The following is a 26,169-nucleotide window of genomic DNA, read 5'->3' as shown; positions in this document are numbered from 1 at the left end:
AATCTCATAGAGATGACTTACCTATTTGGTTGGACGTCAGTAGGTTGTAATTGGACAACCACTTTAATGGATCCTAAGAGTCAAAGAGTGAGATATTTGAAAGGCATAGTATTAGATTAGGAATTAAAATGTAACTCTTTCTTCCAGGAACAGAACAGCGCCACTCTTGGCCATAGGTTGTGTCTGGTATTGCTGCCCACTTGAACGTGGTTTAGCCACAATACCAAAAAAACGTGTAGGAGAGTGGCAGTGTATCCAAAAAAAATAAAGAAAATAGATTTTATTTTATTTCTTTTAACCCCTTCACCCTCAGGCGATTTTTCTTTTTATCGTGAATGGGGGGGAGATTTGAATCCTTAGTTGTTTTTTGTTTTTTTTGTTTTGTTTTTTTTTTGTCTCATATTTTTTAAAACTTTTTTCTTTATTTTACTTTTCTCCCTAGGGGATTTTATCACTGCAACTTCTGATCTCCTGTGCATTTCTGCTGATCAGAGCTGGAGTGAGTGAGTGAGTGAAAATCCGGATTGTGCACTCTGAATCCCGGGTAGTGGTCGGACTCGGATCGGACCCTCGAACCGTGCGGATCCGGATTTTTCAGATCCGGGTCCGCTCAACACTAGTCATGATAGTGACAGGAGTCATCACTTGACCCGTCGCTAACATGGCAACCATCGGCTCCCTGTGCATCAGATGGAGGCGGGGAAAGGAGTGTTTCCTGCGGCGGCCATTTAAATCAGGCTGCCACATTTTGGCAATGCGATCGAATTGGTTAAGAGGCATGGGTGGATTGCGGAGCCACCCGCTCCTGTTAGCCCCACATGCCTGCTGTTTAAATCAGCAGACGTGCAGGGATCACTGCCGGCTCACCACAGCAGCCGGCGGTGATTACCCCTTTATAACCAAGGACATACCGGTACATCCTTGGTCATAAAGGGGTTAATTTCCTAAGGTCCTTTTAACTTTCCCGACATACGACCTACATCCAACGTCAAGTGTTGGGTATATGGAGGGGGCCAAGTTTTAAGCCTGCTCCATACATACTGGGTACTGGCTGTGTTATACAGCCACCACATGCTGCCAACCGCAGAACAAAGCTAGCTCTGATCGCTGCTGCTTAACTATTTAGATGCCACTGTCATCCAAAAATAAAGAAAATAAGTGAATAATGAAATTGAAAATGCAAATATGAACTATAATTGTATCATTTGTGTATAAAGCCCGCGCTCTGCTCTCATACAGAGGTCACTGATTATCATTAGTTACTTTCCTCTTTATTCCTATCGGAATGAAAGGTTTTTGTCTCGCTAAATGCATTATGTTTTCTGCACTTCATTATCTAATTAATGCATGTTGTGATGTGACCCACTTTTTCGTGTACTCCGCAGGCGAGCGCTGGGGGACTCGTACAAACGCTCGAGGAACGGATCTCCAACTACAAGACGGCAATTACCAATGCAAAACAGAGCAACGAGGGCTCCAAAGCCAGACGCTACGAGCGGGGGCTGAAGGTTGGTCCCTCTTGTTACGGAGTTTCTTGCTTTGGGGTATCATTGTGTTTGTACCGTCCATATCTAGGTACTAAACTCTGTATAATTCCCTTTATTCCCATGCTCCATGTCCTTTGCTGTGGAGTTTAGCACAGATTGCAGCGCACTTCACCATTATGTGCGCATCTGTGCTATTTCTGCCAATCCAAAATTAGCATTGCTTTTTATAAATCTGCCCCGCTCTGTACCATATGGTAAGAGAATCCATTGAAGCAGAGCTTGCAGCTGTCCTGACAAGTTTTACTTAACCCAGATCCCATAAGCTTATGTTTTCCTAGATTGTTGTTGCATTCCTCCTGTTATTCCTCCTGGAAATATATTAAAACGTTTCTCTCTTCCTTGCATATAGATGGAACACTACAGCGCCTCACACTGTGTAGTGGCTGTTCTTGGGTACTACAGCTTAGCTCTTAGTCACTTCCATAGGAGCTGATCTGTCGCTCTAGAGAACGGACACTAAACAGGGTGGGGGGCTTTGGGTGGGAGATTTGTATACCGTTTTACCCGCTGTCGCTGGAGCTGATTAATGGGTGTGCTGGGTGTCAGACCACCCTAAGGATAGGCCATCAGTATGTAAATAGTGGACAGCCCTTTTAATGGGAACCTGTCACCAGATTTGGGCCTTCTAAACTAAAACTAGCACCTTAAGCAGTGCCTGTGCTGCATTCTATAAAGGTGCACATTACACCCTGACTCCCCTGTAGCTCCCAAAAATACCTTTATAAAATCTCTTGCCCTGTATGTAAATTATCTGGTCCGGTCCGATGGGCGATCTAATCTGCGCCTCCTGTGCCTTCTTTCGCCCTCCTCCTGTGCTGATTGACATGGGTGATGCCTCGGACAACATCCACATAGGCAGGCAAAATCTCCATATTCTCGGCTCGCGCAGGCGCACTTTGCTCCGCCCTATTGCAGGCAGAGCCGGAAACATACGTGCGCCTGCGAGTTCTCTACGCAGGCGCAAGATTTTGCCCAGCGATGTGGATGAAGCAGGTGACGTCCTCCACATCGCTGGGCAAAATCTCGCGCCTGCGCAGAGAGCTTGCTGATTTGCGCAGGCGCACGTATGTTTTCGGCTCTGCATGCAACAGGGCAAAATGAAGTGCGCCTGCGAGAGCTGGGAATATATCTGCACGGGCAAGAGATTTTGCCTGCCTGCGTGGATTGCGTCCAAGGAGTAATCCACGACAATCAGCACAGGAGGAGGGCGAAAGGAGGGACAGGAGGCGCAGATTAGGACGCCCATCGGACCGGTCAATGTACATACAGGACGGGAGGTTTTTAAAAGTATTTTCTTTATCGTTCCTATGGGAGACCCAGACCATGGGTGTATAGCTTCTGCCTCCGGAGGACACACAAAGTACTACACTCAAAAGTGTAGCTCCTCCCTCTGAGCCTATACACCCCCTGGAGAACCAGATCTAGCCAGTTTATCGCTTTGTGTCAGGAGGCATACATCCACACATGCATTCTCATCTGATTTTTGGAAAGAGTTTGAAGAAAAGCAGGTCCAATCTGGACCCCCGGCATGTCCCTTCTCACCCCACTGTGTCGGCGGTGCTGTTAAGGTTGATTCCAAGGCTGGAGCCTTACATGCCGTGCTCCTTCACCATCCCTCCTGGGCTCTGGCTTGAAGTGGGAGCCAGCACGGTTCTCCATGCTTGGCAGGAGACCGGTCTCCATCCGCAGCCCTTCAGGATCCTGCCGGACCGGAGCACTCATCCCCAGGGACTTGGAACCCTGCGTCTCAGCAAGCTCCCACGATCCTCAGGCATTCGCCGCGGACGCTCTGGTTCAAGACTGGTCCCAGTTTCATCTGTCCTACGTGTTTCCCCCTCTAGCGCTCTTGCCCAGAGTTCTGCGCAAGATCAGACTGGAGGGCCGTCGAGTCATTCTCATTGCTCCGAACTGGCGCAGGCGAGCTTGGTACCCAGACCTGCTCCATCTGTCCGTGGAGGTGCCGTGGCATCTTCCGGACCGTCCAGACCTTCTCTCACAAGTTCCGTTTTTCCGCCAGAATTCTGCGGCTCTCAGATTGACGGCGTGGCTCTTGAGTCCTGGATCTTGACGGCTTCTGGTATCCCCCCTGAGGTCATCTCCACTATGACTCGGGCCCGTAAGTCTTCCTCTGCCAAGATCTATCACAGGACTTGGAAGATTTCTTCATCGTTCCTTATGGGAGACCCAAACCATGGGTGTATAACTTCTGCCTCCGGAGGACACACAAAGTACTACACTCAAACGTGTAGCTCCTCCCTCCGGGCTATATACACCCCCTGGATGACAATCTAACCAGTTCAATGCTTTGTGTTTCAGGAGGTCACACACACATGCATTCTCTGATTTTTTTTTTTTCATTATTTGATTTTAAAGATTTGGAAGAAAAGCGGGTCCAGTCTGGACTCCCGGCATGTCCCTTCTCACCCCACTGTGTCGGCGGTGCTGTTAAGGTTGACTTTACAAGGCTGGAGCCTTCACATGCCGCGCTCCTTCACATCCTCTGAGAGGCTCTGGGTTGAAGTGGGAGCCGTCACGGTCCTCTCTGCTTGCAGAAGACCGGTCTCCATCCGCAGCCCTGTCTGGTTCCTGCTGGAAGGAGCGTTTAACCCCCCTCAGGGACTGGCCCTGCGTCTCAGAAGCTAAGTATTGAGACGTTTTTCAGGGGTCCCGGGTACTTTTATTAGGGGGAAAGTATGTTTTTTATGTTTACTGTAAATTCCGGCCGGTTCTGGGGGTTTCCCCTGAGAACCGCGCCGACGGTGCCTGCTCGTCGGCCGCATGTTAAAATCTAGGCCCCGGCTTCTGTTTGGGCCTAGTTTCGGTTTCATCTTCCTCTGCATGTCATTCATGCAGGGGAATAGACTGGCGCCGCCCACCGGCCATCCAGCAAAGGGGAGGACACTCCTCTCTGAGATGATGTTTCCCTCCCCTGCATCTCTCCTTAGCCCTCCGGTTTCCCGCTCTTGGGCTAATCTCCGCCCCCCCTCCTCCTCCCAGCGCCATTTTCTCAGCGTTTGTCACACTGATCGGCGCTGGCTGCTGAATCTGCTGCTTTCCTGGAAGGCTGACGCTGTACTGGGGGTCCGAGCTGTGGAATCCGGAGGGCACACAGAGAGCGGGCTGGTAAGCCACAACCTCTGGTTGTGGGCTTTATTATACACTCTCAGGACATTCTATACGAGTGTATTCTTGCTGCAGAGCTTCCACCTCAGCAGCATGTCTGTCACCCGGAGCAAGGCTGCAAACATGTACGCTATATGCACTGCATGTAAGCGCATTCTGCCAGAGCCAAGCACATACCCACATTGTGATGCCTGTGCTAACATGGTTGTGTCTCAGCCTGGAGCCTCCTCAGGGGTCCCTCCGGCTGCTCCGGCCCCGGTGGCTGAACCCCCGGCTTGGGTAGCATCCTTTTCCTAAGCTATTTCCCAGTCTTTCTTTGTCGCTCTATTGGGAGACCCAGACAATTGGGTGTATAGCTACTGCCTCCGGAGGCCACACAAAGTATTACACTTAAAAGTGTAAGGCCCCTCCCCTTCTGCCTATACACCCCCCGTGGGATCACGGAGTCCTCAGTTTTCATGCTTTGTGCGAAGGAGGTCAGACATCCACGCATAGCTCCACTGTTTAGTCAGCAGCAGCTGCTGACTATGTCGGATGGAAGAAAAGAGGGCCCATACTAGGGCCCCCAGCATGCTCCCTTCTCACCCCACTTTTTGTTGGCGGTGTTTGTTAAGGTTGAGGTACCCATTGCGGGTACGGAGGCTGGAGCCCACATGCTGCTTTCCTTCCCCATCCCCTTAGGGCTCTGGGTGAAGTGGGATCTTACCGGTCTCCAGGCACTGAGGCCGAGCTCCATCCACAGCCCCTGGGATCTGCTGGACATGGAGCTGAGTATCGTCAGGGACATGGCCCTGCTACATGAAGGTACTCTGTGTCCCCGTACAAATTGCGCACACACACACCAGCATTGCTGGGTGTGTTAGTGCGCCCGGGACAACAGCGCTGCGCGCTTGTGCCACACTATCTTCAGCTAGCTGAAGGAGTTAACTGTTTGGAAACGGTCGCGCCGGCCGCTGCTGTCAGTTTTAGCTGCGGCGCGGCTGGAACTTGTGGTGCGCCGGGGACTTCCGCGCTGGCCGTGCATATTTGACGGCCGCGCTTACTACTACAGTCCCCGGCTTTTTGCGGCCTACTTTCGTTTCGTTCCCGCCCCCAGGCCTGCCAGTCAGGGTGGGGGCGGGACGCTGTGCAGATCGTCAGCGCCGAGGGCTGGAGTCTACTTTACATACTCCAGCCCTCACACTGAGCACAGGGGGACGCTGGTTTCCCGCTCTTCGTCTGAGGCACGCCAACGGTCCGCCCCTCTTCACAGAACGCCGGCAGCCATTCCTGTGGGCAGTTTGAGCTGGAGAAGGGGAGACAAGTTATGGGAGACCCAGGCACGGGATTCTAGCGACCACACACCCGCTTTGAGCGGGCGGTAAGCGGCACCTCTGGTGCCTACCCCACTAGTGCCGAAGTGTACAATTGTATTTTTATGCTTGCATGCTATACATTGCACTGTACGGGCGCTGGTGATTCTTCACTATATACCCTCCTAGATTGCTCTGAGACAACAGCATGTCGTCCGCAAAAAGCAAGGGTGCCAAGGCACAGGCTTTCTATGCTGCCTGTACCGCATGTGGGGCTACTCTACCGGCAGGTTCCACTGACCCCCACTGTGTGCAGTGCTCGGCCCCTGTGGCACTTGTCCGGCCGGGGCCTCTGCTGGAGGTTGCCCAAGGAGAGCCACCTGTGAATACTGTCCAGGTGACGGGGACAGAGTTTGCAGCTTTTGCTGATAGATTGTCTGTGACTATGACTAAAATCCTAGAAACTTTGCAGTCTAGACCAGTAACTCAGACCATGGGCACGGCACTGCCCCCTGGTCCCCCTCAGTTGGAACAGCTCCGGGCTCCGGTGGTGTCCCATGCATTTCAGGGTGACGGCTCTGACACGGACGACAGTCCCAGACAGCCTAAGCGAGCTCGCTATGAGCGGCCCTCGACTTCATCACACTGGTCAGGGTCCCAACAGGAGGTCTCTCTGTACGACGAGGCAGAGGTAGCTGATCAGGATTCTGATCCTGAGACCGCTCTCAATCTGGATACGCCTGATGGTGACGCCATAGTGAATGATCTCATAGCGTCCATCAATAAAATGTTGGATATTTCTCCCCAAGCTCCTCCAGTGGAGGAGTCAGCTTCACAGCAGGAGAAATTCCATTTCAGGTATCCCAAGCGTAAATTGAGTACTTTTCTGGACCACTCTGACTTCAGAGAAGCAGTTCAGAAACACCACGCTTATCCAGGTAAGCGTTTCTCCAAACTGCTTAAGGATACACGCTATCCCTTTTCCCCTGACGTGGTCAAGCGCTGGACCCAGTGTCCAAAGGTGGATCCTCCAATCTCCAGGCTTGCGGCTAGATCCATTGTTGCAGTGGAAGATGGGGCTTCACTTAAAGATGCCACTGATAGACAGATGGAGCTCTGGCTGAAATCCATCTATGAAGCTATCGGCGCGTCGTATGCTCCTGCATTCGCAGCTGTATGGGCACTCCAAGCTATTTCAGCTGGTCTTGCGCAGATTGACACTGTCACGCGTACATCTGTTCCGCAAGTAGCGTCCTTAACCTCTCAAATGACTGCATTTGCGTCTTACGCTATCAATGCTGTCCTGGACTCTACGAGCCGTACGGCAGTGGCGTCCGCCAACTCCGTGGTTTTACGCAGAGCATTGTGGTTAAGGGAATGGAAGGCAGATTCTGCTTCCAAAAAGTGCTTAACCAGTTTGCCATTTGCTGGTGACAGACTGTTTGGTGAGAGATTGGATGAGATCATTAAACAGTCCAAGGGTAAGGATTCATCCTTACCTCAGCCCAGACCAAATAAACCTCAACAGAGGACGGGACAGTCGAGGTTTCGGTCCTTTCGAGGCTCGGGCAGGTCCCAATTCTCCTCGTCCAAAAGGACTCAAAAGGATCAGAGGAGTTCAGATTCTTGTCGGGCTCAGTCGCGCCCAAAGAAAGCTGCCGGAGGAACCGCTACCAAGGCGGCTTCCTCATGACTTTCGGCCTCCTCTCTCCGCATCCTCGGTCGGTGGCAGGCTCTCCCGCTTTTGCGACATTTGGCTGCCACAGGTCAAAGACCGTTGGGTGAGAGACATTTTGTCTCACGGGTACAGGATAGAGTTCAGTTCTCGTCCTCCAACTCGATTCTTCAGAACTTCTCCGCCTCCCGACCGAGCCGATGCTCTTCTGCAGGCGGTGTGCTCTCTAAAGGCAGAAGGAGTGGTGATCCCTGTTCCTCTTCAGGAGCAAGGTCACGGTTTTTACTCCAATTTGTTTGTGGTGCCAAAAAAGGACGGGTCTTTCCGTCCTGTTTTGGACCTAAAACTGCTCAACAAGCATGTGAAAACCAGGCGGTTCCGGATGGAATCCCTCCGCTCCGTCATCGCCTCAATGTCTCAAGGAGATTTCCTAGCATCAATAGACATCAAAGATGCTTATCTCCACGTGCCGATTGCTCCAGAGCACCAGCGTTTTCTACGCTTCGTTATAGTAGACGAACACCTTCAGTTCGTAGCCCTGCCTTTCGGTCTGGCGACAGCCCCAAGGGTCTTCACCAAGGTCATGGCAGCAGTAGTTGCTGTCCTGCACTCTCAGGGTCACTCCGTGATCCCTTACTTGGACGATCTACTTGTCAAGGCACCCTCTCAAGAGGCATGTCAACACAGCCTGAACGTTGCGCTGGAAACTCTCCAGAGTTTCGGGTGGATCATCAACTTTTCAAAGTCAAATCTCACCCCGACCCAATCGATAACATACCTTGGCATGGAGTTTCATACTCTCTCAGCGATAGTGAGGCTTCCGCTGGACAAACAGCGTTCACTACAGACAGGGGTGCAAGCTCTCCTTCAGGGCCAGTCGCACCCCTTGAGACGCCTCATGCACTTCTTGGGGAAGATGGTAGCAGCAATGGAGGCAGTCCCTTTCGCGCAGTTTCATCTGCGTCCACTACAATGGGACATTCTCCGCCAATGGGACGGGAAGTCGACGTCCCTAGACAGGAACGTCTCCCTTTCTCAGGCGGCCAAGGATTCTCTTCAGTGGTGGCTTCTTCCCACCTCATTGTCAATAGGAAAGTCTTTCCTACCCCCATCCTGGGCGGTGGTCACAACGGACGCGAGTCTATCAGGGTGGGGAGCAGTGTTTCTCCACCACAGGGCTCAAGGTACGTGGACTCAGCAAGAGTCCACCCTTCAGATCAATGTTCTGGAAATCAGAGCAGTGTATCTTGCCCTACAAGCCTTCCAGCAGTGGCTGGAAGGCAAGCAGATCCGAATTCAGTCGGACAACTCCACAGCGGTGGCATACATCAACCACCAAGGAGGGACACGCAGTCGGCAAGCCTTCCAGGAAGTCCGGCGGATTCTGACGTGGGTGGAAGACACGGCATCCACCATATCCGCAGTTCACATCCCGGGCGTAGAAAACTGGGAAGCAGACTTCCTCAGTCGCCAGGGCATGGACGCAGGGGAATGGTCTCTTCACCCGGACGTGTTTCAGGAAATTTGTCACCGCTGGGGGATGCCGGACGTCGACCTAATGGCGTCCCGGCACAACAACAAGGTTCCGGCCTTCATGGCACGGTCTCACGATCTCAGAGCTCTGGCGGCGGACGCCTTAGTTCAGGATTGGTCGCAGTTTCGGCTCCCTTATGTGTTTCCTCCTCTGGCACTGTTGCCCAGAGTGCTACGCAAGATCAGGTCCAACTGCCACCGCGCCATCCTCGTCGCTCCAGACTGGCCAAGGAGGTCGTGGTACCCGGATCTGTGGCATCTCACGGTAGGACAACCGTGGGCGCTACCAGACCGGCCAGACTTGCTGTCTCAAGGGCCGTTTTTCCATCAGAATTCTGCGGCCCTCAACCTGACTGTGTGGCCATTGAGTCCTGGATCCTAGCGTCTTCAGGATTATCTCAAGAGGTCATTGCCACCATGAGACAGGCTAGGAAACTATCCTCTGCCAAGATCTACCACAGGACGTGGAAGATATTCTTATCTTGGTGCTCTGCTCAGGAAGTTTCTCCCTGGCCATTTGCATTGCCTACTTTCCTTTCCTTCCTGCAATCCGGGTTGGAAAAAGGTTTGTCGCTCGGCTCCCTCAAGGGACAAGTCTCAGCGCTATCTGTATTTTTTCAGAAGCGCCTAGCACGACTTCCTCAGGTACGCACGTTCCTGCAAGGGGTTTGTCATATCGTCCCTCCTTGCAAGCGGCCGTTAGAGCCCTGGGATCTGAACAGGGTTCTAATTGCTCTCCAGAAGCCGCCTTTCGAGCCTATGAGGGATGTTTCCCTTTCTCGCCTTTCACAGAAAGTGACCTTTCTAGTAGCGGTCACGTCTCTTCGGAGAGTGTCCGAGCTAGCAGCGCTGTCATGCAAATCTCCCTTCCTGGTGTTTCACCAGGACAAGGTGGTTCTGCGCCCGATTCCGGAGTTTCTCCCTAAGGTGGTATCCTCCTTTCATCTCAATCAGGATATCTCCTTACCTTCTTTGTGTCCTCGTCCAGTTCATCAATGTGAAAAGGATTTGCATTTGTTGGATCTGGTGAGAGCACTCAGAATCTACATTTCCCGCACGGCACCTCTGCGCCGCTCGGATGCACTCTTTGTCCTTGTCGCTGGCCAGCGTAAAGGGTCGCAGGCTTCCAAGTCCACCTTGGCTCGGTGGATCAAGGAACCAATTCTGGAAGCCTACCGTTCTGCGGGGCTTCCGGTTCCCTCAGGGCTAAGAACCCATTCTACCAGAGCCGTGGGTGCGTCCTGGGCATTAAGGCACCAGGCTACGGCTCAGCAGGTGTGCCAGGCGGCTACCTGGTCGAGTCTGCACACTTTTACCAAGCATTATCAGGTGCATACCTATGCTTCGGCGGACGCCAGCCTAGGTAGACAAGTCCTTCAGGCGGCGATTGCCCACCTGTAGAAAAGGGGCCGTTTTTACGGCCCTATCATGAGGTATTATTTTACCCACCCAGGGATTGCTTTTGGACATCCCAATTGTCTGGGTCTCCCAATAGAGCGACAAAGAAGAAGGGAATTTTGTTTACTTACCGTAAATTCCTTTTCTTCTAGCTCTAATTGGGAGACCCAGCTCCCGCCCCTGTTTTTTTGTATACACATGTTGTTCATGTTGAATGGTTTCAGTTCTCCGATATTCCTTCGGATTGAATTTGCTTAAACTAGTTATTGGCTTTCCTCCTTCTTGCTTTTGCACTAAAACTGAGGACTCCGTGATCCCACGGGGGGTGTATAGGCAGAAGGGGAGGGGCCTTACACTTTTAAGTGTAATACTTTGTGTGGCCTCCGGAGGCAGTAGCTATACACCCAATTGTCTGGGTCTCCCAATTAGAGCTAGAAGAAAAGGAATTTACGGTAAGTAAACAAAATTCCCTTCTTTGCAGACTCCATGGGACAGCTGTCCCGGACACTGCTGACCATGCATCAGCCCCCTTCTCAGGGTGCCTCTGCTGCTCCTAGTTCTGCAGAGCTCTCAGAGCATGTCCTAGGACCCCGTCCCCCTAAACGGAGACGCAGGGACCCTTCTCCTTCCTCGTCCCACGGCTCTGATTCACGAGCCGAGGTGCAGGGCGAGGAGGATTTGTTTACTGTGGGCTCAGACGCTACCTCTATGTACCCCATTGACGTGTCTGAGGGTGATGCGGATGTTAGTGACTTGATTGCATCCATTAACTCCGTACTGAACCTCAATCCACCAGAGTCAGAGGAACAAGCCACTCTGGTAGAGATACACCAGTTTACATCACCTAAGAGAGCTAAGAGTATGTTTTTTAACCACTCCAGTTTTCGGACCACTGTTAACAAGCCCAGGGCCTGTCCTGACAAACGTTTTCCGAAGCGTAGTTCTGATGACCGTTTTCCTTTTCCACCAGAGGTGGTTAAGGAATGGGCCCAGTCTCCAAAGGTAGACCCTCCAGTGTCCAGAATCTCAGCCCGCACAGTCGTAGCTGTGGCTGATGGCACTTCTCTTAAGGATCCCACTGACCGCCAGGTTGACCTTCTGGCCAAGTCTGTATATGAGGCGGCAGGAGCCTCGTTCTCCCCGTCTTTTGCGGCAGTGTGGGCTCTTAAGGCAGTCTCTGCCTCTCTGGCAGAGATACACTCCCTCACCAGGGACTCTATGCCTGAGATGGATGCCTTAACTTCTCAAGCTTCGGCTTTTTCATCCTACGCCATGTCTGCCATCCTAGAGGCTTCTCACCGCACGGCGGTGGCCTCCGCTAACTCCCTCGCGATCCGCAGGATCTTGTGGCTTTGAGAGTGGAAAGCAGACGCTTCCTCTAAGAAGTTCCTTGCGAGTCTCCCTTTTTCTGGGTCCCGGCTGTTTGGTGAACAACTGGATGAAATAATTAAGGAAGCTACTGGCGGGAAGAGTACTTCCTTGCCACAAACTAAAGCCAGGAAACCTGTCCAGGGTAGGAACCAATCGAGGTTTCGTTCCTTTCGTTCCTCTAACTGGTCATCCTCTAAGCCCTCGACCTCGTCCACTACCGCAGCCAAGGATCGTAAACCCAACTGGCGCGCGAAGCCGCGTCCTCAAAAGACCGGAGGAGCCGCTGCCACTAAGGCAGCCTCCTCTTGACTATCTGGCTGCGCCAGCAACGTCCTTGGTCGGTGGCAGGCTCTCCCACTTTGGCGACGTGTGGTTTCAACACGTCTCCGATCAGTGGGTGCGAGATATCATCTCCCACGGCTACAGGATAGAATTTTCTTCCAGCCCGCCAAACAGATTTTTTCTGTCCACCCCCCCCCTGCTCCAAAGCCGCCGCCTACTCTCAGGCCGTGGCATCCCTGCAGGCCAACGGTGTAATTGTTCCGGTTCCCGCCCGGGAACGGTTCAGCGGTTTCTACTCAAACCTCTTTCTAGTTCCCAAGAAGGACGGTTCCTTCCGGCCCATCCTGGATCTCAAGCTTCTCAACAAGCATGTTCAGGTGCGGCACTTTCGCATGGAATCTCTGAGATCGGTCATTGCCTCAATGACCCAAGGAGATTTTCTGGCATCCATCGACATCAGAGATGCCTATCTGCATGTGCCTATTGCGGTTTCACACCAGCGTTGGCTACGCTTTGCAATCGGAGAGGAACATTTCCAATTCGTGGCTCTCCCCTTCGGCTTAGCCACGGCCCCTCGAGTATTCACCAAGGTCATGGCAGCAGTGGTTGCGGTTCTGCACCTCCAGGGGTTGGCAGTGATTCCTTACCTGGACGACCTTCTAGTCAAGGCCTCATCCAGTACAGACTGCCAGCGGAGTGTCTCACTCACGCTCGCCACGCTCGTTCAGTTCGGGTGGCTTGTCAACCTGCCCAAGTCCACTCTGACCCCGACCCAGGTGCTTCTTTACCTAGGGATGCAATTCGAGACTCTGCCGGCACTTGTCAAGTTGCCCTTAGTCAAACAGCAGTCCCTTCGTCTGGCGGTGCGCTCTCTGCTGAGGCACCGCCGTCATTCCATCAGACACCTCATGCAGGTGCTAGGTCAGATGGTGGCATCAATGGAAGCGGTTCCTTTTGCCCAGTTCCATCTGCGTCCCCTGCAGCTGGACATTCTCCGCTGTTGGGACAAGCAAATCTCTTCCTTGCACAGGATGGTGGTTCTGTCGTCACAGACCAGGAGCTCCCTTCAGTGGTGGCTTCGGCCCCTCTCTCTGTCTCAGGGACGCTCCTTCCTGACTCCGTCCTGGGTGATCCTCACCACGGATGCCAGCCTCTCCGGTTGGGGAGCAGTATTTCTCCATCACCGAGCACAGGGCACTTGGACTCCGTCCGAATCAGCCCTCTCAATCAATGTGCTGGAGATCAGAGCTGTGTTTCTAGCTCTCCTAGCCTTTTACCACCTGTTGGCGGGCAGGCACATTCGAGTTCAGTCGGACAACGCGACAGCGGTTGCCTACATCAATCACCAGGGCGGGACTCACAGCCGTCTGGCGATGTTGGAGGTTCAACGAATCCTCCAGTGGACGGAGGACTCCAAGTCCACCATATCTGCAGTCCACATCCCAGGCGTGGAAAACTGGGAGGCCGATTATCTCAGCCGTCAAACCGTGGACAGCGGCGAGTGGGCCCTGCATCCGTCAGTGTTCAGATCAATCTGCCGCAAGTGGGGCACTCCGGAAGTGGATCTAATGGCATCCCGGCACAACAACAAGGTTCCGGTTTACATGGCTCGCTCCCACGATCCTCAGGCCTTCGCAGCGGACGCACTGGTTCAAGATTGGTCTCAGTTCCGTCTGGCCTATGTGTTTCCCCCTCTAGCTCTCTTGCCCAGGGTTCTGCGCAAGATCGGAATGGAGGGCCGTCGAGTCATAATCATTGCTCCAGACTGGCCCAGGCGAGCTTGGTACCCAGGCCTGCTCCGTCTGTCCGTAGGGGTGCCGTGGCACCTCCCGGACCGCCCAGACCTTCTCTCTCAAGGTCCGTTCTTCCGCCAGAATTCTGCGGCTCTCAGATTGACGGCGTGGCTCTTGAGTCCTGGATCCTGACGGCTTCAGGCATTCCCTCTGAGGTCATCTCCACTATGACTCAGGCTCGGAAGTCTTCCTCGGCCAAGATTTACCACAGGACTTGGAGGATTTTCCTGTCCTGGTGTCGCTCTTCCGGCTATGCCCCTTGGCCGTTCTCCTTGCCGACCATCCTGTCTTTTCTACAGTCCGGTCTACAGCTAGGACTGTCCCTTAATTCCCTCAAGGGACAGGTGTCGGCTCTGTCGGTATTGTTCCAGCGGCGTATCGCCCGACTGGCTCAGGTGCGCACCTTCATGCAGGGCGCATCTCACATCATTCCTCCTTACCGGCGGCCCTTGGATCCCTGGGACCTTAATCTGGTCCTCACGGCCTTACAGAAACCCCCCTTTGAGCCTCTCAGGGAGGTTCCTTTGTTTAGACTTTTCACAGAAAGTTGTTTTTCTAGTAGCCATAACTTCTCTCAGGAGAGTTTCTGATTTGGCTGCGCTCTCTTCGGAATCCCCCTTTTTGGTGTTTCACCAAGACAAGGTGGTTCTTCGACCGACTCCGGACTTTCTCCCTAAGGTGGTGTCTCCTTTCCACCTTAACCAGGACATTTCATTGCCTTCTCTTTGTCTGGCCCCTGTGCATCGCTTTGAGAAGGCGTTGCATTCCTTAGATTTGGTGCGGGCGCTCCGAATCTATGTGTCACGCACCGCCGTTTTTAGGCGGTGCACCTCACTTTTTGTGCTAACCACTGGTCAGCGCAAGGGTCTCGCTGCTTCTAAACAGACCCTAGCTCGTTGGATCAGGTCGGCTATCACCGATGCCTACCAGTGTTCTCAGGTGCCTCCTCCGCCAGGGATTAAGGCGCACTCAACCAGAGCTTTCGGTGCCTCCTGGGCTTTCAGGCACCAGGCTACGGCTCAGCAGGTTTGTCAGGCTGCCACGTGGTCCAGTCTGCACACTTTTTCGAAGCACTACCAAGTGCATGCTCATGCTTCGGCAGATGCGAGCTTGGGCAGATGCGTTCTTCAGGCGGCTGTCGCCCATTTGTGAAGTTAGGTTTTGCCTACTTCTCAGTTTGGTTTATTTCCCACCCATGGACTGCTTTGGAACGTCCCATGGTTTGGGTCTCCCATAAGGAACGATGAAGAAAAAGAGAATTTTGTTTACTTACCGTAAATTCTTTTTCTTATAGTTCCGACATGGGAGCCCCAGCACCCTCCCTGTTGCCTGTTGGCAGTTTTTTGTTCCGTGTGTTTCACCGGCTGTTGTTAGTAGACAGAGTAAACTCGGAAAGACCGGAACTCTATCTCTACTTATGGGTGGATGTCCTCCTTCAGCTTTTGCACTGAACTGGTTAGATTGTCATCCAGGGGGTGTATATAGCCCGGAGGGAGGAGCTACACGTTTGAGTGTAGTACTTTGTGTGTCCTCCGGAGGCAGAAGCTATACACCCATGGTTTGGGTCTCCCATGTCGGAACTATAAGAAAAAGAATTTACGGTAAGTAAACAAAATTCTCTTTTTTCCTATCCTGGTGTCGCTCTTCCGGCCATCCTCCTTGGCCTTTTTCCTTGCCGACCCTTCTGTCCTTTCTACAGTCCGGTCTGCAGCTGGGACTGTCCCTCAACTCTCTCAAGGGACAAGTCTCGGCTCTGTCAGTGCTGTTCCAGCGGCGTATCGCCCGGCTGGCTCAGATCCGCACCTTCTTGCAAGGCGCGTCTCACATCATTCCGCCTTACCGGCGGCCCTTGGATCCCTGGGACCTCAATTTGGTTCTCACGGTTTTGCAGAAACCCCCCTTTGAGCCTCTTAAGGATGTTTCTTTGTTTCGTCTTTCACAGAAAGTAGTCTTTCTAGTGGCCATAACTTCTCTCAGGAGAGTCTCCGATTTGGCTGCGCTCTCTTCGGAGTCACCTTTTTTGGTTTTTCATCAAGACAAGGTGGTTCTCCGTCCGACTCCGGACTTTCTTCCTAAGGTGGTCTCTCCGTTCCACCTTAACCAGGACATTACCCTACCTTCCTTTTGTCCGGCTCCTGTTCATCGCTTTGAAAAAGTGTTGCATACTTTGGATCTGGTGCGTGCTCTCCGGATCTGTGTCTCGCACCGCTGCTCTTAGGCGGTGCACCTCTCTTTTTGTGCTAACCACAGGTCGGCGTAAGGGCCTCTCTGCTTCTAAGCCGACCTTAGCCCGTTGGATTAGGTCGGCCATTTCGGATGCCTACCAGTGTTCTCAGGTGCCTCCCCCGCCGGGGATCAAGGCACACTCGACCAGAGCTCCGGTGCCTCTTGGGCTTTCAGGCACCAGGCTATGGCTCAGCAGGTCTGTCAGGCTGCCACTTGGACTAGCCTGCATACCTTTTCAAAGCACTACCAAGTGCATGCTCATGCTTCGGCAGATGCGAGCTTGGGCAGACGCATCCTTCAGGCGGCTGTCGCCCATTTGTGAAGTTAGGCTCCGCCTACTTCTTAGTTTTTTTGTTTATTCCCACCCATGGACTGCTTTGAGACGTCCCATGGTCTGGGTCTCCCATAGGAACGATAAAGAAAAAGAGAATTTTGTTTACTTACCGTAAATTCTTTTTCTTATAGTTCCGTATTGGGGGACCCAGCACCCTCCCTGTTGCCTGTTGGCACTTTCTTGTTCCGCGTGTTATCATCGGCTGTTGTTGTTGACAGAGTCTCCGGTTGTTCCGGTTCTTGCTCTGTTTTTACTTGTGGGTGGCTATTCTCCTTCAGCTTTTGCACTAAACTGGCTAGATCTGGTTCTCCAGGGGGTGTATAGGCTCAGAGGGAGGAGCTACACTTTTGAGTGTAGTACTTTGTGTGTCCTCCGGAGGCAGAAGCTACACACCCATGGTCTGGGTCTCCCAATACGGAACTATAAGAAAAAGAATTTACGGTAAGTAAACAAAATTCTCTTTTTTGGGTGCTATAGGGGGGAGGTTAGGGGGTAACTTGCTCCTTTATAGAATGCAGCACAGGTCTTGGTTAAGGTGCTAGTTTTAGTTTTAGAAGGCCAAAATCTGGGGATAGGTTCCCTTTCCAAGGGTTTTATCATCTTCCCCCTTGTACATTGGGTTGTCTCTAGACAATCCAATGCTGCTTAATCTGTTCTGACATTGTCAGACTATTTAGAAACACACATGGGGGAAATACTAATACACAACTGTCCACTCATACATTTCCAGGAGGAGTAACAGAGGAACAGCACGACATACAGTTTTAAGAAAAGATGTGCACGCAGAATGCATCACATCAATTGTATCTCCATTTTGCAGACACTGGAGTCGATGTTAAAGGCAGCCAAACAAGGCAAACCTTTGACTGAGGAAGAAATGCCGCCACCAGTGGCTTGTGGGAAGACTGTGACCCCTGCTGAAGCTTCAGTGTCAGCCCCAGAGGAAGAGCGCACAAGTCCTGCTGAAACCCTTCCTACAGAATCTGCCAACAGCCAAGACCCGCCAGAGAGGAGAGAAGTGTCTGCTCCGACTGTCGAGGAGCAAAGTGAAGACGGTAGGACTCCTTCCTACCGTACACATCAGATGGCCCCAGTACTTTCTTAGTTCCGCTACATGATACCTTCCGGTCCCCCGATCATACATAACAACCATATGTCTCCCATTTTTCACTACCATTGCAATGTTATTAATTCACAGACCCAAAAACTGTGGTGACGGCAAGACAGAGGGAGTACAAGATGGCGGCTCTGAGAGCGAAACAGAGCGGAGATATGGAGAAAGCCAAGGAGTACATGAAAATTGTTAAGGTATTTATTATGCAAAAGATTGCATGGGGTGAAAAGCCGCCATCCTGTACTGGGGAGTCTGCTGGGATCAAAATCTGGTGTCCGCTGATTGGTTGCAGCGGTCGCATTTCGACCAAGTGTCAAGGGAGGAATTTGGGTGAAGACTGCTAATGGAGTCTCTTCTTTGGGATATTCAGAGACGGTGCCGTATTAGCTGTATACCAGTGCCGATATATCAATGTATCAGACAATACATAAGACATGTTCTCCTTGAGCCAGCGTCACCAACCTACCCGTGTATTAGATAGATCCAATTATACAGTTTGCATCTCTAACCTTGAAGCTAAACAGGGAGTACTTTTACGCCTTAATTTCTCACAGCGCAGTTTGTTTCTGTACATTCTTTCTGTGTGAACATTACTGATAACACTTTTGCAGCTTCACATTCTGGCTTCATTATCTTTGGTTAACTCCTTCATGACTTATACAGCTTAGAATTATATTATGGGTCTATGCGATGGCTACATAGACAGACAGATTATTATGCAACTACATCTACATTTTGATTATTTATATACACAGATATTCTTATTACGTTTGAACAAACAAGCTATAGCTCAGGCGACCTCCACACTAGCAGAAAAGACAATGAGGAAGCATTTAAAAGCCGCTGTCAGGCAGCCTCAATCCATGTTGTTAGATGCAGGTGCAGGCTGTATAACACAGCCGGTACCTGCCCTGTAAGGATCAGGTTCAACTCTTGTGCCTGCCCCATATTTTACTTATGACATACATGTGCGTCAGGGTGCAGGAAGAGGATGATGAAGGGTCTTCTAGTAGTGGACAACCCCTTAAAAGTTGTATCCTCTTTAAATCAGATCTCTTTATTCATGTCCTCAAGGTTCTGTTTTCATATTTCAGAAATTCAGCAATGTTCTGGAAGCTCTGGAGAGCGGTCAGCCTGTGGATCTCAGCCAATTGCCTCCTGCTCCAAATGGTAGCTAACCGCAAACACAAAGCCGGATTTGGCAAATGCCTGCTGACATTGTAGATATTTTAACTAATGTTTCTTCTTGACTTTTAGACCACAATGTAAAGACCCCAGAAGTGGCAGTAGCTCCAGAACCTCAACCACCTGCCGCTGCAATCGCACAAGGTGAGGGTGGACACAGAGCGAGATTACAATATCTGGGGTCGTCCCAAAAAACCTATCGCTTATTTGTTGGACTGGTCCTCAGGATTGGTGATGAGCCTTATCTCTGGGGTCTCATCATTAGGACCTCCACTGACCATGAGAATTGGCTTCATTGATACCTTCCTCAGTCCCATAGACGATGACTTAACTCGGCAGCACAAATGAACGACCAGTGCTCCATTCCAATAGGGGTGCACAATTCCTTTCCATTTTTGTGATTGCCAAGGGTCCCAGCATTGTGATCAACATTTATCATCCACTAATGTCCCTATTGGTGATGAGACCGGGGCAGGGAATCTGATGATCGTGATCCTGCTTTCCCTTTTATATAAAGGGGGGTTTATATATTAGTGAACTGCATTGGATTGGTGGGGGGAAGTGGATAGGGCAGGAATAGAGCTGATATTGACCATATCCTTTTTTTTTTCTATGGCAGCCCCGGCTAGTTCTGTATTACAGGCTCTACAGCAGAGAATGGAGCGATACAAAAGTGCAGCACAGCAAGCCAAAGGCAATGGCGATGATCGAAAAGCAAGAATGCATGAAAGGATTGTGAAGGTATAAAGGAAGGTCCAAAATATCAATTGCCATACACCAAGGAGTTTTTTTGTTGGAGGTGATCATTGGTGCACAATAATCCTTCCAGCCACCACCGGCGCAGGGCGCTACGATTTTCACCCGGAGTGAGATAACGTATTTTTCGTTTTATTAAGACGCACCGGATTATAAGACGCACACCAAATTTAAAGATATAAAAAAGTAAAAAAAATAAAAATAGAGTCCGTCTTATACTTCGGTGTTGTCTTACCGGAGGGGAGCATCAGTGGTGGTGAAGCGGGGTCACAGGAGGCAGAGGTTGTGCTGGCAGCCGCGGCGGGTCAGTAGTGGCAGCGGCGGGTCACTAGTGGCAGCAGCGACTGCGATTCATTGGTGGAGCAAGCCGGTGCGGTGAGTGTCCCAGTCTGTCCGCGGTCCCGGTTCAAATGACAGTGCCTGGAGCGGCGCATGCGCAGATGGAGCTCTCCTCCAAGAGCTCCATCTGCGCACGCGCTGACTCCCGGAGCCATCATTTGAAACTGGGACCGCGGACACACTGGGACACCTGCCGCACAGCCACCCGCCGGCACGCACAGAGTGGCAGCCAGCAGGCCGTACGCCCACCCACCCGCACAGAGAGGCAGCCAGCCACCGGGACAGAGAGGCTGCTGGCACTGACAGGCAGCCGGCCGCCCGCACGCAGCCACAGCCACCCAGCCGCCCTCATGCAGCCACCCAGCCGCCCTCATGCAGCCACCCAGCCGCCCTCAAGCAGCCACCCAGCCGCCCTCAAGCAGCCACCCAGCCGCCCTCAAGCAGCCACCCAGCCGCCCTCACGCAGCCACAGGCACCCACCCGCACACAGGCACTCAGCCGCCCGCACGCAGCCACAGGCACCCGGCCGCCGCACACAGCCCCCCCCCCCCCGATAAGCTATATTCAGATTTTAAGACGCACCCCTCATTTTCCTCCCAAATTCTTGGGAGGAAAAGTGCGTCTTATAATCCGAAAAATACGGTGCTTTGTCGATCCCTGTTTAGCAGAAATGTATTGGGCACCTAAAAGTTGGAGCCATCACAAATGCACATGTCAGAGATATGATTGACATTATATTATAGCTATGCTGTTTTTCACCCCGGCTGGTTGTTGCGCTCTCATTCAGGGTTAGGCAAACAAAACTTAAAGCCATGTTTACCATAGCTCAGGACCAACAATGTGTTCCTGCGCAGAGGGCTGCACCTCTATTTCATGGTCCACAAGGCACTAAAAAGAATGTCTCAGTTATGTACAAAATGCAAATGAATCACCACAATTGTTATTTCTGCTGGGAAAACTTGGCCACATTCATAGGAAGCCAATTAACCCCTCAGTGTTTTGCTTGCAGCAATACCAGGACGCCATCCGAGCACATAAAGCCGGGAGACAGGTGAATCTGGCCGAGCTCCCGATTCCTCCAGGTAAACCACATTTAATTATATAAGGCAAGAAAGAAATGAGAAGACGGGTGTTTTGATTGTAATGGTCTTGCTCCTGATCTAGGTTTCCCTCCGTTTCCCGGTATGGAGAACACAGAAGGTGAGGGGAGTGTGGAGAAAGCGCTGGAAGCTGCCCACAAATTGGCAAATGCCAAGGAAGATGAAGAAGCCGAGGATGAAGATGAGGAGGTTGGCTAACGTTTCTTCGAAGTGCTACATTGCAGTCTGTAAAAATGATTTGCCATATTTTTCAGATGATAAGACGCACTTTTCCTCCCAAAAATTTGGGAGGAAAATGAGGGGTGCATCTTATATTCCGAATGTAGCTTATCGGGAGATTGTGGAAAGTAGTCGCAGAAGGCAGAGGCAATGCTGGGGCCTGCAGGGTGCTGTTTTGGGTCCTACGCGGCGCAGTGCTGTGGGCTCCTGTGCTGTGGGCTCCTGTGCTGTGGGCTCCTGTGCTGTGGGCTCCTGTGCTGCGAGCGGTGAGGCAGGGGCATCCTAAAATGTCGGCGGTGCAGGCTTCATCAAATAATGGCGCCCGGAGGCGGCACATGCGCAGATGGAGCTCTCAGCTCAAGATCTCATCTGCGCACACGCCACCTCCGTCCCATTGATCTCCCAGCAACCAACTTAAGGAAAATGGCACCAGGAGGTGGCGTGTGTGCAGATGAGATCTTGGCTTGTTATTCAGCCGATAGCTGAATCTGTGTACACGCCGACTCCGGCCTCCATTTCTTTGAAGCTCACACAGCCAACAGTTTCTGGAAGTTGCCTACCTTACAGCATCTGGGACACCCGCCGACCGCACCGCCCGCATCATCGACCTGCTCCACCACTGCCCCTGCCTCCTATGACCCGGTCCACCACCGTTGCCATTCCCCACCTCCCTCCCCGTAAGACACCACCGGATCGTAAGACAGCCCACATTTTCTTTTTTCTTTGTCGCTCTATTGGGAGACCCAGACAATTGGGTGTATAGGCTATGCCTCCGGAGGCCGCACAAAGTATTACACTCAAAAGTGTTAAGCCCCTCCCCTTCTGCCTATACACTCCCGTGCTCCCACGGGCTCCTCAGTTTTTTGCTTTGTGCGAAGGAGGCAGACATGCACGCACAGCTCCACAGATTAGTCAGCAGCAGCTGCTGACTATGTCGGATGGAAGAAATGTGGGCTCATATAGAGCCCCCAGCATGCTCCCTTCTCACCCCACTTTTGTCGGCGGTGTTGTTAAGGTTGAGGTATCCATTGCGGGTACGGAGGCTGGAGCCCACATGCTGTTTTCCTTCCCCATCCCCCTCAGGGCTCTGGGTGAAGTGGGATCCTATCGGTCTCCAGGCACAGGAGACCGTGCTTCATCCACATCTCCTGTGGAGCCTGCTGGATAGGAGCCGGGTACCGTTCAGGGACATGGCCCTGCTACTGTAAGGTACTCTGTATCCCTGTAGGGTCCGCGCACAGCAACACTGCAGCTTTGCTGGGTGTGCTAGTATGCCGGGGACCGCGGCGCTGACAGGGTTTAATGTGCCATTACACACTCAGCGTTGCTGAGTGTGTTTATGTATAGGGACCGCCGCGCTATCCGCCGCTGCCACAGAACACTGTGGCGCGGCTGGGACTTGTAGTGCGCCGGGGACTTCCGCGCTGGCCGCGCTTATACGGCGGCAGCGCTTATTACTACAGTCCCCGGCTTGACTTGCGGCCTGGTCTCCTTTTCCTCCCGCCCTCACCCCTGACAGGCAGGGGAAGGGCGGGACGCTGCACAGAACGAGCAGCACGGAGGGCTGGAGCATGCTTTGCATACTCCACCCCTCTCACTGTGCACAGTGCAGGCACCAGTTCCCGCACTTTCTAGGCCACGCCCACGACTCCCCTCTCTCCTCAGGACGCCGGCAGCCATTCCTGTCAGCTCCTTGGACGCAGCAGAGGGGGACAAAGTCTGAGGGACCCAGGCAGGGACTTCGGTGGCCTCACAACCGCTTTTAAGCGGGTGGTAAACAGCACCTGTGGTGCTAGCCCCATTTGTGCAGTAGTGTAACTATACAATTTACACTGTATGGTGCGCAGTTGATTCTGGCTATATACCCTATTGTGTTGATTAGGGAAGATAATAGCATGGCGCCCACAAAAGGCAGGGGTGCCAAAACACAGGCTTATTATGCTGCCTGCGCCGCATGTACGACCGGCAGGTTCCACTGACCCTCATTGTGTACAGTGCTCGGGCCCTGTGTCACTTGCTCAGCCAGAGCCTCTGCTAACAGGGGCCCAGAACGAGCCACCTGCTGACAATGTCCAGGTGACAGGGACAGAGTTTGCAAAACTCTCTGACACTATGGCTAAGATACTAGAAGCCTTGCAGTCCAGGCCGATATCTCAGCACAGGGACTCTGTTGAATCTGTGTTCCCTGGCCCCCCTCAGTTGGACCAACAAGGTCCTCCCGGGGTATCTCATAGATCCCAGGCTGAGGGTTCTGACACAGACCCCAGCCCCAGACCGGCTAAGCAAGCTCGCTTAAATTTTCCCTCAACATCATCATTTCTTCAGCGCTCTATTGGGAGACCCAGACGATTGGGGTATAGCTACTGCCCTCCGGAGGCCACACAAAGCACTACACTAAAAAGTGCAAGGCCCCTCCCCCTCTGGCTATACCCCCCCGTGGTATCACGGGTTCTCCAGTTTTAGCTTTGTGTGCGAAGGAGGTCAGACATCCACGCATAGCTCCACAGATTTTAGTCAGCAGTAGCTGCTGACTATTTCGGATGGAAGAAAAGAGGACACATATAGTGTCCCCAGCATGCTCCCTTCTCACCCCTGGATGGTGTTGTAAGGTTGAGGTACCTATTGCTGGTACGGAGGCTGGAGCCCACATGCTGCTTTCCTTCCACATCCCCCTGAGGGGCTCTGAGGAAGTGGGATCCTGCCGGCCTCAAAGCTCTGACGCCGGGCTCCATCCACAGACCCATTTGAACCTGCTGGATACGGAGCTGGAGTACCGTTCAGGGACATGGCCCTGCACCATTACAGGTACTCTGTGTCCCCGTACACACAGGCACAGCACACTCCAGACTTGCTGGGTGTGCTAGTGCGCCGGGGACAGTAAAGGGTTACAGTCACTGCAGCTTTGCTGAGTGACTTTGTGTTTTGGGAACTACCGCGCCGGACGCTCCGGGAGCGGCGGCGCGGCTGGGACTTGTAGTTCGCCGGGGACTGGGCGCCGACCGCGCTTTTACGGCGGCGGCGCTTATAACTCCAGTCCCCGGCTTCTGCGGCCTAGTGCCGCTTCGTTCCCGCCCCCTCCCTGTCACTCAGGGAAGGGGACAGGCGCTGAGCAATCAGCAGCGCCGAGGGCTGGAGCCTTTTTACATGCTCCAGCCCTCTCACTGCACTCTGTCGGACGCCGGATTCCCGCTCTGCCTTGGGGGCACGCCCACGGCCCGCCCCTACTCACACGAGCTGGGGAAGAAGCCGGCAGCCATTACTGCAGAGCTCGGGGCACCAAGGCAGGACAGTGGCGTTCATACACCCGCTTATAGGCGGGCGGTAAGGGCACACATAGTGCTGACCACAATATATATGCAGTGTATACATGTGTTGTTTTTAACTACATAGGTCGCTATATGCCCGCTTGGGGAGCGACACATCAGCAGCAGGAAAGCAGGTGTGCTAAAGCACAGGCTTTCTAGGCTGCTTGTTTTGCACGACTGAGGGGTTCATTTGTGTTTATGCTGATATGCTATACATTGCACTGTACAGTCGCTAGTCTTAGCTATATTCTTCTGGAATGGCTAGACTACAGCAGCAGAAAACCAAGGGTGCTGGGGCACAGGTTTTTTTCTATGCTGCTTGTATTGCATGGGCTGCAGTGTGCATTGGTACTTGTGCTTGTATGCTATACATTGCACTGTATGGTCACTCTTCTGGGCTATATTCCCCTAGATGACCAGTCTACAGCAGCAGAAGAGCAGAGGTGCCAGGGCACAGGCTTCTATGCTGCTTGGATTGCATGTGCTGCAGTGTTCATTTGTACTTGTGCTTGTATGCTATACATTGCACTGTAGGGTCACTCTTCTGGGCTATATTCCCCTAGATGACTAGTATACAGCAGCAGAAGAGCAGGGGTGCCAGGGCACAGGCTTCTATGCTGCTTGTATTGCTTGTGCTGCAGTGGTCATTTGTACTTTATGCCTGTATGCTATACATTGCACTGTACGGTCACCAATCTTGGCTATATACTTCTAGATAGCTAGTCGGCAGCGGCAAAAAAGCAACACAGTTTTCAGTGCTGTTTTTACTACATGGGATGCTGTTCATGACACCGTCCCATTGTGTGCATGCTCCCCTGTAGCACGTCGTCTGCCGGGGTCTCTAGCACTTCGTCTGCCGGGGCTCTACTAGTTGTGGCCAAAGAAACCTCCTGTCAACCCTGTCCATGGACAGGGACGGAGTAGTCATAATATAGAGACTTGCACCCATGGGCAATCTACTTGAACAAACGGCAGCTCTTCAGGGCTTTGATACTGACATCGCTCTCAATCCGGATACACCGGGTGGTAACGCCATACGGAATGATCCTATACCGTCCACCAATGGAAGGTTGGATCTTTCTCCCTCAGCTCCCCCAGTGGAGATAGGAGACGAACAGGAGAAGTTCCTTTTCAGTGTCTCACGCAGATATTGAGTATTTTTCTGGCCACGCTGACTTCAGAGAAGCAGTCCAGGAACACCACGCTTACCAGATAAGCGTCTTCTCCAAACGTTTTTAGGATACACGTTATCCCTTTTTTCCCCTGACGTGGTCAGCGCTGGACCCAGGGTCCAAAGGTGGATTCTCCAATCTCCAGGCTTGCATATAGAGCCATAGTTGCACTGGAGATGGGGCTTCACTTCAAGATGCCATTCACAGACAGATGGACTCTGGTTGAAATCTGTCTAGGAGGCTATCGGCGTGTCGGTTGCTCCGGCATCCACAGCCGTATTGGCAACCTAACCTTTTCTGCTGTTCTTGCGCAGCTGACCTTGAGCAGGGACATCTGTACCGCAGAGGCGTCCGTAACCCCGCAATGTCTGCACTGCGACTTACCCTGTTAATGCTGTCCTAAAA

At 52.4% G+C, this 26,169-nt stretch overlaps 1 protein-coding gene across 1 annotated transcript in view; it reads left to right on the top strand.

Moving 5' to 3' along the window:
* CC2D1B (coiled-coil and C2 domain containing 1B) overlaps window positions 1–26,169 on the top strand; it is a 127,456-nt gene that overhangs the window by 24,275 nt on the left and 77,012 nt on the right. The window contains exons 6-13 of the mRNA XM_075320088.1: window positions 1,386–1,508; window positions 17,395–17,629; window positions 17,773–17,882; window positions 18,783–18,858; window positions 18,946–19,017; window positions 19,493–19,614; window positions 20,978–21,050; window positions 21,133–21,257. Coding sequence (XP_075176203.1) covers window positions 1,386–1,508; window positions 17,395–17,629; window positions 17,773–17,882; window positions 18,783–18,858; window positions 18,946–19,017; window positions 19,493–19,614; window positions 20,978–21,050; window positions 21,133–21,257 — 936 coding nt within the window. The remainder of the gene's footprint in view (window positions 1–1,385; window positions 1,509–17,394; window positions 17,630–17,772; window positions 17,883–18,782; window positions 18,859–18,945; window positions 19,018–19,492; window positions 19,615–20,977; window positions 21,051–21,132; window positions 21,258–26,169) is intronic.

Source organism: Anomaloglossus baeobatrachus, chromosome 8 (genome assembly GCF_048569485.1).
Source record: "Anomaloglossus baeobatrachus isolate aAnoBae1 chromosome 8, aAnoBae1.hap1, whole genome shotgun sequence".
Classification (NCBI taxonomy): Eukaryota; Metazoa; Chordata; class Amphibia; order Anura; family Aromobatidae; genus Anomaloglossus; species Anomaloglossus baeobatrachus.
Note: the sequence above shows the minus strand (reverse complement) of the source record. Positions and strands in the feature narration are given on the sequence as shown.